Below are 14,079 nucleotides of genomic sequence, written 5' to 3' on the forward strand. Positions count from 1 at the left end.
TACAGAAGCCTGATTGTGCTGGGACCTCCCTTGCAGATATTCAAAGATTGCGGTGTCTGGAGACAGGAGCCCTCTCATGATCCGTTACCATGTGAGCTGTCCTGCTGCAGTGTCCACAGGCAAATACTAGTATGCCTTATTTTTCGCAGGGCTTCCAGAGCAGCTGAGTCCAGGACCTTAAGGAATGGCATGCTGTAGTTGCTGACCTGGCACGGAAAGGAGCAGAAAAGGATGGCAGTCCGTATTTGAAATAAACACACGGACTCTCGCCGATACGAAACCATGTCAAAAAAAGGACGTAGCAAGGGCGAAAAGCCTGAGGCACTGGTGGTTGCCCTACAGGCTGCCAATGAGGAACTCAGGACCAAGCTAACAGACATTCAAATTGAGCTGCATCAGGAGAAATCTAAGGTGAGTGAGGGTTTGTTTTTCAGTAACAGCGTCTGCCCTGAAGAAGAGAAACACATGGAAAAAGTGGTATCATAGAAACCGACAGATGCCACACAACTCTTTCCTAGAACAGTGATCTGATTCTTCCCTACTTGTAGCATTTATGATGCATGTCCTGTGGCTTCCATGGATAAGACTCCTTTTTACTGAGCTGCAAGTTTAAGAAGCCTCTGGCCCTCAAGTGGAGTGATATGTTCATGAAAGCTGTAGGAACCTTGCTATATCTGAGCCCTCCAGTTTTCTGGTGAATTTGAGTGACATTGACTGCTGGATGAAAAAGTTTTTAGACAAATGCACAGAGTCTTATTTCCTAAGGAAATACTGAGAGTATGTGCAGTGTGACTACGTGAGGCAGGACACCTGGAGCAGTTTTGCGTGAGTAAGGCCCGTGTAGTCGGTGTGAACGGCTCAGGAGCTGGCCCGCGCTGTAAGGTGGTGGAGGATTTTCTGGGGTCTGGAGCAGGGTCTTCCTCAATCTGACAGGGATAGACCTGGGTGGGCTCGTCTCGATGACCTCGTGTTGGTGGCAGGTGACTTGCATTTTATTCACCGTAGGTTTCTAAACTCGAAAGAGAGAAGACCCAAGAAACGAAGCGAATCCGCGAAGTGGAGCAGCGCAAGCAGACGGTGCAGATCACGGAGCTCAAAGCCAAACTGCATGAGGAGAAAATGAAGGAGCTGCAGGCTGTGAGGGAGAATCTCATCAAGCAGCACGAGCAGGAGGTGACGCGGATGGTGAAAGTCCGAGACAGCGAAATCCAGCGGCTCAAGTCGGCGCTGTGCGCGCTGCGGGACGGCAGCAGCGACAAAGTACGGACAGCGCTGACCATCGAGGCGCGCGAAGAGGCCAGAAAACAGTTCGACTCTGAGCGCCTTAAGCTTCTGCAGGAAATTACTGAACTGAAGTCTGCCAAAAAGCAAGTAGATGAGGCCCTTAACAATATGATCCAGGCCGATAAGATCAAGGCAGGGGATCTTCGGAGTGAGCACCAGTCCCACCAGGAAGCTATTTCTAAGATCAAATGGGAGAGTGAAAGGGACATTCGACGCCTGGTCAGTAATCAAAATGGTTCATGTGTTCTCTTACACTGCACTGAGTTTGCCTTTTGTGTCCCTTAGCTTTTTCTGCCTAACAGAACTCTGCAATGCACCTCACTTTGCAAACGTGTTACAAACTTATCACTGTTGTTTCTCAGGAGTGAAGAGATCATAATGAGTTGGCTAAAGCATTGTTGGTTTTTCACTAGTATAAATATCTGACCAAAATGTAATGTGAAATCCTGAGCTTTTGGCCTAATTACCCATTAACACGTCGCACCGTGCTCAGTTCCTGGGCTCGCCCTGCGACGGGCTGGTGCATCTGCTCCATTGCCAAAGTTCGGGTATGGCTGAGTCCTCAGACCGTGTTGTTTTACACCTGGTGCAGTATGAGAGAGCAGATTTGAGGGGTGGACACTGCTCCTCAGTAAATCACATACTAGGAGATTGGAGAAGGTTGAAATGCTGTTGCCTTCGCACAGTAATATTGTTCTGGTGTTTCTCTCATTCAGATGGACGAGATCAAGGCTAAAGACAGGATTATATTCTCCTTGGAGAAAGAACTGGAGACACAGACAGGCTATGTACAGAAGCTGCAGCTGCAGAAGGAAGCTCTGGATGAACAGCTCTTCCTGGTGAAGGAGGCAGAGTGTAACATGAGCAGTCCCAAGAGAGAGATCCCCGGAAGGGCTGGAGATGGTTCGGAGCACTGCAGCAGCCCTGTATGCAGGTTTTACTGCTCCCTGCAGAACAGAAACATGGATGTGTTTTTCTTGCTGAAGTATCTTCTCGAGCCCTGGGAAAACATTCCCACTCTTATTTACTACACAGGAGTTATGCCTCTTTAGAGAGAATGCCAGTTGAACAAGTCTTTGTACGGCTGTTTCCTCAGTTGCTCTGCTTACAAATACAAAACATCTTAAATGATTAGTGCTCCTTTGAAAGAATCATTCCATGAACATAACTACCTGGATAACATGCATCCTCAAAACCAGACAGAATGGGAGGATGGGCAGGGAGAAGGCCAGGGGTGGAGAATCCGAGGAGACTCGTAGGGGATACTCTCCTTGGTCTGTCTTACTCTTCCTATGGACAGCCCAGGGTGTCATGCACAAACCATGCAACTCACCCATTGAATGACTAAACTGAAGATGTTAACATCACTACTGTATATATAAAAGCATATTTACACACATAGAGATGAAGAAAGTAAATGCAATTGATACTGAAAGGGTTGTCCTTACTGTTTCACCTGATGTAGTGGCTCAGCAAATAGAAGCAATCTATTTGCTGAAAAATTTGAATCTTTCAGTTTTTTCTTTTCCATCATAAAAAATTATCATATTTGGTTGTTTTCTCTTTTTTTTTTCAAACAGCTTAAAATTTTCAATTAATGTATCCCCCAAACCAGATACTTTCTTCTAAAAATATATAGATATTTGCCCACATGCTCAATACTGTAGCAGTCCCTAAAGATAATTGTTGATGAGAGCTTGCCTGGCTGGTGTGTGTTTTGTGAGGGTTCTCAGTGACTGTGCCTTGTTGCCCCGCACAGGACCTGCGCAGAAACCAGAAGAGGATAGCAGAGCTGAACGCCACCATCCGCAAGCTGGAGGACAGGAACACGCTGCTCGTGGATGAGCGAAACGAACTGGTGTGTGAGCTTTGCACTGCAGACAGAAGAGGCTGAGAGCCACAGGGAAAAGCAAAAAGTGATGAATGTGCCTTATCCATCCATCAGGCCCATCAGTCAGGAGGTTGAGGAGGATTTTTTTATCCTGAAAGTAGAGAGTAATTTAATTGAAGTTATACGAGTTCAAAATCACAATGGAAGCTGGGGCAGCGAGGCCTGGAGGTTTCTACATGAATGCTTCTGTTCCCTCCTTGACCTTTTGAGCACACAACAGTGTGTGGTGAGACTTACCTGGTAAATGAAATCATGTCTATAATGTCTGCAGTCCAGTATTTGACCAGGCTGAGAATAGTTAAGTACTGCATTTAGGGAGAATGGCCAGCAGTGAGTTGATCCCTTTATCTGATTTACTCATCTGTGGTGGTACCTGTGTGTTAAATCAGCACCCAGCCCCTAACCTCTTCATTATCCTGCTTCTGTGATTAGGGGTGAGGGTGAGAAGTTCAGCTCTTGATGCTTTTTTTTCCTGAGCTAGGAGTCCTAATGCACTCCTTTCATATCAGTTTGGCTGACTTGGGTCTCCTCAACGTTCTTAATGTCGTAATTGCAAAATAACGTCTTATCAAGATTGCAAGTTACAAATATGTTCATGTCTCTCTCATGACAATTATTAACTGCTATTATCAATCCAGTTGAAGCGTGTCCGAGAAGCTGAGAAACAGTGTAAACCTCTTCTGGAGAAGAACAAGTGCCTCATGAAGAGAAATGATGAACTTATGCAGTCTTTGCAGCGCATGGAAGACAAACTCAAAGCAGTCACGAAAGAAAATATAGAAATGGTTGGTACTGAAGAGCAAATGAGGATTACTGGATGATCCATGTCTGTTTTGGTGACCACACCTGCACAGTGTGTGCGTGTGTATGCATAGGGAATGTGTTGTATATAGTGTGTAATACTATTGCTAAGATACAGCCATGTATTATTATAGAGTTACTGTAACATTGTGTATTGTGCATACATGGACAATATATTTAGGTGAATGCATAATCACAGTCTTTAATTCTATCCCCAAAGATAGGATGTTGAGTGTTTTAAGACAAAGAATAGTTGTATCATTGAGGCATGTCCTGCTGTGCTATTTTGCATTTGGAGCCCAGTAGTCTAACCAGCATGATGTTCATCTGGTGTGCACATGTTCTTGTTAGTGGTAAAGTTCTGGTATGGCCCTGAGCATGTGCAATCTTTCCATAAAGCAGAGCATGGTAGATGGATGTGAGGAAGGGAGAATGGTGGTGTTTAAATTTGGCTAGGACTATACATTTCACATAGCCTGGCTATACGAAGCAGAGTCAAAGCAGTTATGTCTGTGTATCCTTCAGATGGGATCACCCTGAGTATCAGTCAGCACCCAGACTCTATACCCCTGCACATGCACAGATGTTGCTTTGGCATTAATAAAAAAGGAGGTACAAGTTCTGGGTTGCCAGATGTAAGCTGGCAGGATGAGATGACTTCAGCTGCTAAGTGTGTTTGTGTGCTCTGTCCCTGGCTTGCAGTAGCCACTGGCCTGGTCCTGAGCAGGCTGAGTGCCCTGCAGTGGGGGCAACTTTGCTTGTCATTACGCTGAGATGATCAGATTCACTTTCCTGCCTTAGAGAAAAAAGGCTTCAGTGTTACAAGGTTAATCCACTTTAAGACTCTGCAATTCACCCCTGCCCAGAAGACAGATAAACTTATTGCAGGTGTCATAGGTCAGAATTATTCTTACACAGCTGTGGCAGTGCAGATCACAGTCTCTTGGGCTCTCCCGCAGCAGAGAGAAGGGACGTGGGTATCTGCACGTGTAGACAGCACTGCTGGTGCGTGTCCACGCACACAGGGTGTGCTCTGACTTGGCTCTGATAGCTCTTTGTGTTATGGATGCCCAAATTATGAATGTTAGCAAGCTGTGGGTGGCTAGAGTAATTCTCACAGGCTGTAGCCATCTCTTTTCCTGCATATGCTCAGGAGCAGGCAGGATGGGGACTTCTAGTGAAAATAGATCTGGTACCACAGTTTTTGCCTCTCCTCCTTGTCCTACTGGATGCATGTCTTTCACATGAGTAAAGCATGTCCATTTCCTCACTGTGTATGGTCGTATCAGTTGAATATCAGCAAGGGCATGGAGTCATGGGAATAGATACTATTTGCTGGACAGGTTCAACTCTGTTTGCCACATGTTGGGGCATCTTGATTCATGGCAAAGGAAGAGCTATGGTATATGACCTTTACAGGCTGCTGTAGAGGCTGTATTGCCACACAGTAGCTAAATAGATAAAGCTTTGTTGTTCTGGTTAAAGAACCCAGCCTTGCTGTGCTGCTTTATTGTTAAGAAGTGCTGACAGGTATTAATAAAGGGGGTGTAGCCGAAGCATGCTTAGAGGGCTGTACAGCTTATATGAAAGATAATGTCTAATTTTTAACTGAAAGGTGGTCTTTTAGTTGCTGTCTTATTTAACCTGTTTCTTCTTACCATAGAGAGAAAAAATAACATCACATCCTCCTCTAAAGAAATTACGATCTCTCAATGACCTGGACCAGGCTAACGAGGAACAAGAAACTGAATTCTTAAAGCTTCAGGTCTTAGAACAGCAGAACATAATTGATGAATTAACAAGGGTATGTCCAGAGCACCGGGAAACTAGGAATGATTGCTGTGTATGGTTCACCACTGACAGTATTTCTGCTTATACCTAGAGGTCTAAGGGTTAATACATTACCTACTTTTAACATCTGCAGATGTTTAGATGTAGGTGTGCAGTTTAACTGAATTTTTAGCGGCGCATCAGCCCCTACAACTCAAAGCATAACACAGTGTGTGGAACAGACTCCAGAAAGGAATGCAGACTAAGCACTGTGGAGCTTGGGAAGGTATCTACATGTTCCCGGGGCAGGGCACAAGGTGCTTTACCATTATAACTAAGTTATGCTTTAAAAGTGTCCTTAGCAAGAGGCAGGCCCACAGCCCATACCATGTGCTGGAAAAGCATGTGCTGCTAGGCACTGAGTTGCCAGTTCTCCTGTCATTGAATGCTGACTTTGGATTATGATATTGAGGGGAAGGAGAAAGGCTCCAAAAGAGGCTGTTGTCTTTTCTGAGCCATCATTGCCGGGAGTGGTGAGATCAGCTCTCCCATCATTTAATGACTTGGAGACAGAGGCAGCCTGTCCTGGGCAGGAAGGCAGACACCCCCTCGTGCCTTCCAGCGATCTTGGAGGGCAATCCATCAGCACCTGCTGTTTGACAGCTGCTCAAGGCAGCCACACAAGGGCTTTCTGCAGGTGATTTTCAGCTGACACGTGTACAGATCTGGATATGAGTCCTCCCTCCCTCCTGGATCACGTTTCTGTTTGAACGTATGAAGACAGTCACTGGAGGTTCTATGATTTATTTCCTCTGTAGGTTTGGCCTTCTACAGCTGCAAAGAAGAGAATAGAATAACTTCTTAATCTTATTTTCTAGGACAGGGAGAAACTCATTCGTCGCAGAAAGCATAAAAGGAGTTCAAAGCCAATTAAGGTAAGAGGAAAAATTGTTTTCAGTTTACAAAATGCCAGTAAGCTCTGCAGGAAAGCACACGTTAGTGATTTGCTTAAAGAGAGCTTTGTGGATTATAACAATCTACTTTAGTGATCAGGTTTGTAAATACATTAGTTACTTTGGGAGAGCTTTTTAAATCCACTTTGAAATTCAGCTAAGGGTGTGCAACTTTTTATTTTCAGCAAAATGGGGTTTCCCCCCTGAAATAGTAATAAACATGCTTCCAGCTGGTTACTATAAATATTGATCTTAAGGTCTGTTATGCTGAGAGGTATTTATACATCTCCAGAGACCTTCTCATCTATTTTCTGCTGTCTATTTTTCACAGCACATATGGGCTAAAGCAAAATCCTTGTGCATCTTTGTTCTTCAAGTGGAAGTTACTGCCTGAGAAATTGAATGTCATTATGTCCTGCTCGGTGCCACGGGCCTTTGACAGCACTTGTGTCACCCCGAATAGGCTCGAGTCCAAAACTGGTATAATTGACAACAGTTTTAGAGCTGAGTATTGGTTCAAACAGCTCCCTTATCAGCTGCATGTGGCACCCATGTCCCACCTCCAACAAATGGAAATACTGGTTGCTCGGTCGCCCTTTGTCCTCTAAGGCATCCCTTAGTGCATCAGCCATGTCTGTGAGAGTAATGCAGCACTGTCCTACACACTGGGAACTTCAAACCAGTAAATCCTAGATATGTCATCACTTTGTTTCTGTATGGGTTGTGAAGCGATAAACAGCAGGCACAGCTGGGACACAAGGGCTGAGAAGTATTTTCATCAGTAACCTTTATTTCTAAACCAGAGATTATAACATTGGAGAATATGGGTATTGTCTACTTGGCAACATAGTGAACAAAAATAATATATGCAGAAGGTAATTGGCATCTTTGGTACGTGTATGCTGTGATTCAGATTCCAACTTCAGAAGGTTTTAGCATGTCAGCAAAAGTGAAAAGTGTTGTAAAGCAGAAGTGCATCTTAACTGCTTGTCCATCAATTTGTCTGCAGAATTATTCATAAGCTGAGGACTTAAATGCTCAAGTCTGTATCCTGAAACCAAGCCTGCAGGGCCAAGCATCTGTCCCTTCACGGGACTCATCTCAGAGTTTTCATGTGATTTAATTCAGCTACTGGGACTGGCCATAGTGAGGTGTCAGACATACAGCCAAACGGAGTGTGAGCAGTCTCTTACGCTGTGTGCCAGCTACTGTAGCCCTGGAAAGGTGTGTGAGATACAACTTCTTCCACACTAGTTTTGTATTAGCACAGCCTTCACTCACTTAGTCCCACAGCAATATCGGCAAGAGGAGCACTGAGCTATCCAAAGTACCTGCAGAGTCCATGAGAGGGGCAGGAGGGTTCCCTGTCCAGCACACATTTCCAGCTCTGCGGTGTTACCTTTGCGCAGCAGTCTGCATGTTGGTAGCTGTGTTCTGAAGAGCTTTGGGGTTAGCAAACAATTCTCCTGCCTCCCTGCAAGGGCAGAGACTTTTCCTTTAGCGTGTTGTTGCTCTCATTATGTTTTCCAATTAGACTGAGACAGATCCTCAGCTCTGAAAAATTAATCAGCAAACTTATTCTCCACCAGCACAAGACCTAATCCTCAGTGTGGTTCCCTCTGAGTTTGTCTGGAGATGGGAATTGCAGGGGCAGCCCATTATTCCTTTTCATATCTTGTCTTATAAGTAACTAGCATCTCCCACCCCCAAACCCTCTCCGAAACTCATGCTGCAAGTTTGCAAGAAGGTTCAGAAATCACGTTTTTCCTTCTTTAGAGACATGTGGTGGATACAGTTTTTGGGTATGATGATGATTCCATGGACTCTGAAACATCCTCTGTGGCCTCATATAGAACAGACAGGACACCAGCAACCCCAGATGATGATCTGGATGAGGTAAGATCTGACTCTTTCCATAGCCAAGTACAGGTTTTCAAGATACTATAGCTTCCAAAGCAAGTGGTCAGGCTCTCAAGAACACTTAGGGTTTTATAGTGCATACTGAGTGGTAAGTAGTTCATTAAGTTAGGCCTTAATTTTGGTTACTCATATACTGAAATACTGAGAGTCTTCCAAAATCTAGTCCATTGAGTTTACAGCTATGACTGCATTACAGTCCGAGGTGATTTTTTTCCTCTCCTGCTCCAGGAAACAAACCTAACACATTTCTTTTAGCATAAAGACATATAAAGGCTGTATAAATTCTCCATTCTTATTATTTCTTATCACAGCAAGCTCACTGTGATTCAAAAAGTTCTTTGAATCAAGAATTGTAAACCAACTACTGTACTTAACAAATGACACTTGCATTCTTTGTCTTGGCACTGCCCTGCTGTCTGGTGCTTAGACATGTCCCTTCTTATCCTTCAGGGTTTAGCAGCGGAAGAGTCGGAGCTGCGGTTTCGACAGCTGACAAAGGAGTACCAGGCCCTGCAGAGAGCATATGCATTGCTGCAGGAGCAGACAGGAGGGGTCATAGATGCTGAGCGAGAAGCCAAGGTCAGTCTTTGTTTGAGGGTAAGAGCATTTCACTGCTGTCAGGACATACAAACCCTCATAGGGACAGGAGAAGGAATGGAGTTACATACAACATCCCTAACACAGAGAGATGTCTCTTCACTCGTTTGCCAGGTACATTTCTAAGGAGAGTGACAATTAAGAATGGACACAGTCAGTTTACAAGAGGCTGTCCTTCGTCTGAACCTGAGAGCTCTGCAGTCAGGCAGGCATGCCAGAGCAGCTCTGCAGCCTGGCACAGAATCACAAGGGTTTCCTCATCTTTTGCCTAGGCACGATGGGGTTGGGTTTCACAGGTAAATGAAAACCTGTGGGTTTTCACAAAGGCACATATTGCACCAGCTTTGGGAATACCTGAATGTTTCTAACAGAGAAACGCGAATTACATTCAAATATTAATGTGATGCAGGTTTACCTTCCAAGGCTAAAAATGTTGTCCCTCTAATAAAATTGTAGAATCATTTGGGCTGGAAGGGACCTAGGTAGTCTGCAACCCAAACTGCTGCTCAAAGCAGTCAGCTGTGAGATCACAGCAGGTTGTTTATTGCTTTGTGAGTCAGCTCTTGAAGACCCCCCCACCTCCAGGCAGTTATAATTGCCTCTTCCCACCTCCTTTGGCCATTCTCATCTACTAAGTGCTTTGTAAATTCAGGGACTGCTCCTTATTAGGGTCTTTGAGCAAAGCACCCCAAATACCTGAGCTTGTGTCCTGCTACTCTGACACAATCTATGGAAATAATGGGTGGCTGGGGCTGATTTACTGCTCTGCTCCCCTGTGTCATCTGTGCCCCAGTCTGAGGGTGGCACAAAACATCACTGAGCCAGAATCTGTCAACAGTTGCTCACTCAGTGGAACTGGCAGCATGGACCCAGGCTCTGGGTGTGCTTGGTTTCCTTTTAATACAGTCACATTGCTGGTTTTGTTACTGTTTAATGCTGTGCCTGACTTCAACAGGCTCAGGAGCAGCTCCAAGCTGAAGTTCAGAGGTATAAAGCCAAAATAGAAGACCTGGAGAAAACTTTGGCACAGAAAGGGCAGGTAAGTACTTCTTGTGTAGTTTTTTTCCTACTATGGATCTTACCTGCTTTGCTTATAAAATACCTAGCACAATTTCAGGATAACCTTCCATGAAATGTAGTGTTACCTGATGGTAAACAGGAAAGCCTTGCTACAGCTTGGCAGACAAATATGTTGTTATTTTGTAAGTGACAGTTTGTTCCTGTAGGATTTTAAAGCCTGAATATTGTGGCTCCAGTGTTCAATCAATGTGCCCAGCCTCAAGGAATTTCATTGTTGTGTAATAGTGCTGCTTTATCCAATAGGACTCTCACTGGGTGGAAGACAAACAGCTTTTCATTAAGAGGAACCAAGAGCTTTTAGACAAGGTATGTTCCCAGGTTTTGCATGTCCACTCTGGAGGGTTATCTGGATCCCGTGAATCCTCCCTGGAGTTTGGATTTTGCACAGCCTATGCTGCCTCAACTACCACTCACCAAATATTTAATGCTTCTTGTAGCAGTTACATAGATCCTGATTTTACGTGTTTCTGTTAGATAGAGAAACTAGAAGCAGAAAACAACCGTCTGCAGCAGGAGCTGCAGGATGCCCGAGACCAGAACGAGCTGCTGGAGTTCCGCAACCTTGAGCTGGAGGTGAGGGATGAGCTCCTTACAGCAGAGCTGGCAGAAAATTAAACCAGTGCACTTGGCACCGCACACCAACTTTAATCAAGGCTTTACAGAACCGTTGTAGCCATGTAACAGAGTTAGAAATCAGGCACAGCATTTGTAATTGTGAGCTGAAGTGTGTCAGCTCTAATATCCTCGGAACAGCAAGCTCCATACCCAGCTGGTTCACCTCACCCTGAGCCAGGTGCCCAGTGTGCATAGGTAAGCTTAGCTGACTGATGTCAGTGTGGCTCTCGGTTACCACACCTGTGGATGGCACTGGACACTGATGCAGGAGCTCCAGAAGCCTCTGCAGACAGCCAGAGGACTGGACCAGAGCTCAGACTCCCTCTGCCCAGACTGCCCCTAGTTACAGACTCAGCATTTTCTGTGTGCATCTCCCTCGTCCTGACAGGTTCCCTGGCATCTTTCCAATTCGTTTGCAGGAGAGGGAGAGACGGTCCCCACCATTCAACCTCCAGATTCACCCCTTTGCAGACGGTGTGAGTGCCCTGCAGATCTACTGCATGAAGGAAGGGGTTAAGGTAGGTCAGTTTTGAGGCAGTGCTTCTCCCTGCAAGAGTGATGGGTGCTACCCACATAACCCGTTACACTCAGTCTAACGCAAGGGTGTGATGACTGACATGGTTCAGTTACACTCAAAATTTTCACCATAATGATAAAATTAGCTCAGAATCAATGGAAATCAGTGTGTGATGTTTCCATAGGATAAATCAGAATGGCTGATTTCCACGTGGTTCACAGGAGGGCTGAACATTGCAGCCATGATAAAAGGTGTGTGCCATGCCTTTACCTTGCTCTTATTTTGCAGGATGTCAGCATCCCAGACCTCATAAAGCAGTTAGATATCCTGGGAGATAATGGGGTAAGTGGAGATGGGAGATATTTTCCCTTTACAAACTGTATTTTTTACAGAACAGCAAGTGATGTCTATAAGGAGGACTGTTAAATACTTGCTAAGTTGTGCATCTTTAACCTCTGGTTTGGCAGACTGGGAAGAATGACCATTCTTGCTCCACTCGCTCAGAAAAGCACGTGAATTAGTTTGGCAGTCTGAGCTAACCACTTTTCATCAGGGCTAGGATTCCTCCAAACAGGTTCATAAATAGGCAAGGCTTAGCAAATTCACTGTGCCTAAGTGGACATTGAAAGAGACATGAAAGAGATCATCTTGTACCTCTGGCCAACATTAGATACCTGTTAAGAAAGTGTGTAAGAAGTAAAAACAAAGGGTCATGATTGTCTATTCATGTGCTGGTGTAAATCAGCATTATTTTTACAGCAGCCTTATGGAAATTCAGTTTGTAAGAGTAGAGTGAAGACAGACAAACTGGTCTAATTTTAGCTCACATTTTGCTTAGATGCAATGGGATGAAGACACAGTCCACATTGTGCAAAGGCAGCGATCCTTTTAATATGCTAACAGCCTCTGAATGTTCTGGTGGAATAGGATACCAGTACTGCAGGGATCCTCTGAGAACTGCGGACCTGGTCTGTAGGCTGGATTGTCTTTATTTGTGCAGGAAACTGCTGCCAGTTTTTTCTTTCCTCTCTTTCTCTTCACAGAACTTAAGAAATGAAGAACAAGTGGCCATAATTCAGGCTTCCACAGTGCTGTCCTTGGCAGAGAAGGTAAGTCGTGTGCTTGCTTTTCTCACGTGTTATGTAGACCCTCAGCTAACACATTTTCTGCCCTGTTGTTGTGAACATTGTCAAAATTTCTAGTGTTATAAGTGACTCCACAAATAAAGTAAATTGTGGCAGCACAGTCCCAAGCACTGCTAAAGCAGCAAAAATATCAAACTCAGCTGGCCCAAGCTGTGAAGTAGAAACAATTGCAAAAAGAATATCAAACAAAACTTGTGATAGAAAACCAAAGGAGAAACCATCAGACATTTGAGCCATAATTACGTATGGTTTGGGATTTCCAGTCCTGAGATTTCCGAAGCTTCAGAAGGGATCTGTGTGCAGAAATGTCACTGAAAGTGTGGGTCTAAGTTCCTTGATCTGCAGTTTTAAAGGAAGTGGGGGTTGGTTAAATCTGCTTTCTGAGGCTCCAATGCAGGGTGGTTTTGTCCACATGACTGCTTGCAAAGATTCTGCTCGGCAATTCCTCCTCTGCAAACAGAATTGCCATCTAGCCAGTTCAGTATTTTTGAGATGCTACAGCCCCGTTGTGGGCCCTATCCATGGGATGAAATGGGTTCCCTGTCCATCCAAGGTCTTCCATCTTTATGTGACCTGGCAGTGGTGATCCTCTTGCTGTTTCCCTGCCAAGTGCCACCTGCAGACAGCTGATTGTGCCACAGGAGAACAGCCTCAAGATGAGCCCAGAACTAGCAATAGGTTACTAAAAGCAGACTAACAAGATGCTGTAGATATCCCACTTGAGACTGCTCATGTGCCTAGAAAACACAGCAGGTTACAGCTCTCATTGTCTTCCCTCCAGTGGATCCAGCAGATTGAGGGAGCTGAAGCTGCTCTACATCAGAAGATGATGGAACTGGAAAGTGATATGGTAAGAAAACTTTCCTTAGTACACATTTTAGGGACACTGTGTGCCAAAAGATAACTAGAAAAGCCTATTGGCAAATGAAGTGTGCAGCCTTTCTCTTACTGTTGATGAATCCATAGAATTGTTCTAGGATGGTTCATGTGAACAGCACAATAACAGAAACAGTGAAAGTTTGAGAACTTTCTCTCTAAGCACAGAGGACTCACAGGTTGCTCAGTGATTTTCAGAGGTGTAAATGCCTGGACTCTTTCTCATAAGTCTCTCAGTCTAAACATCAGCTGTTGTATTGTGTTTTGTTCAGGACTAGGATGTGAGAAACTAATGAATTATAACACTGTTTGCTTTCGTCACATTTTAAACAAAGTTAGTACCTTACCCTATTATTCTGGTTCGTGGCAGTAACCTACGAGATAAGCAAACATAACCACAAGAGTTAGCCAGCAGTAGTGGCTTATGTTCTGTGCCTGTCCTGTGCCTGTACTTGAGTCTATTCAGCTTCAGGTAGGCTGAGAAGTTAAAGCGTAGCAGCTTCCCCCAAATAATGTGGGTATGAATATGTGTGTTTAGTTCCTGTTTAGTACACTTTCACACCTCTTCCAAAGTAAGAGAGAGCATAAAAGGAGTCTAGCCCTGATGCCAGAGGAGGTATCTTCAGAAAA

At 44.6% G+C, this 14,079-nt stretch overlaps 1 protein-coding gene across 2 annotated transcripts in view; it reads left to right on the forward strand.

The window, feature by feature from the left end:
• Positions 1 to 282: 282 nt before the first annotated feature.
• Positions 283 to 14,079, forward strand: part of LOC103797645 (janus kinase and microtubule-interacting protein 2) — a 17,391-nt gene continuing 3,594 nt past the window's right edge. The window contains exons 1-16 of one of the 2 annotated variants that reach the window (XM_009069868.1): positions 283 to 411; positions 1,006 to 1,503; positions 2,001 to 2,210; positions 3,044 to 3,142; positions 3,814 to 3,960; positions 5,640 to 5,780; positions 6,625 to 6,681; positions 8,476 to 8,595; positions 9,070 to 9,198; positions 10,172 to 10,255; positions 10,540 to 10,602; positions 10,771 to 10,869; positions 11,331 to 11,429; positions 11,717 to 11,770; positions 12,472 to 12,537; positions 13,355 to 13,423. In XM_009069868.1, coding sequence (XP_009068116.1) covers positions 283 to 411; positions 1,006 to 1,503; positions 2,001 to 2,210; positions 3,044 to 3,142; positions 3,814 to 3,960; positions 5,640 to 5,780; positions 6,625 to 6,681; positions 8,476 to 8,595; positions 9,070 to 9,198; positions 10,172 to 10,255; positions 10,540 to 10,602; positions 10,771 to 10,869; positions 11,331 to 11,429; positions 11,717 to 11,770; positions 12,472 to 12,537; positions 13,355 to 13,423 — 2,064 coding nt within the window. The remainder of the gene's footprint in view (positions 412 to 1,005; positions 1,504 to 2,000; positions 2,211 to 3,043; positions 3,143 to 3,813; positions 3,961 to 5,639; positions 5,781 to 6,624; positions 6,682 to 8,475; positions 8,596 to 9,069; positions 9,199 to 10,171; positions 10,256 to 10,539; positions 10,603 to 10,770; positions 10,870 to 11,330; positions 11,430 to 11,716; positions 11,771 to 12,471; positions 12,538 to 13,354; positions 13,424 to 14,079) is intronic. The other variant, XM_009069869.1, reaches the window with a different exon arrangement.

Source organism: Acanthisitta chloris, unplaced genomic scaffold (assembly GCF_000695815.1).
Source record: "Acanthisitta chloris isolate BGI_N310 unplaced genomic scaffold, ASM69581v1 scaffold39352, whole genome shotgun sequence".
NCBI classification, from domain to species: Eukaryota; Metazoa; Chordata; class Aves; order Passeriformes; family Acanthisittidae; genus Acanthisitta; species Acanthisitta chloris.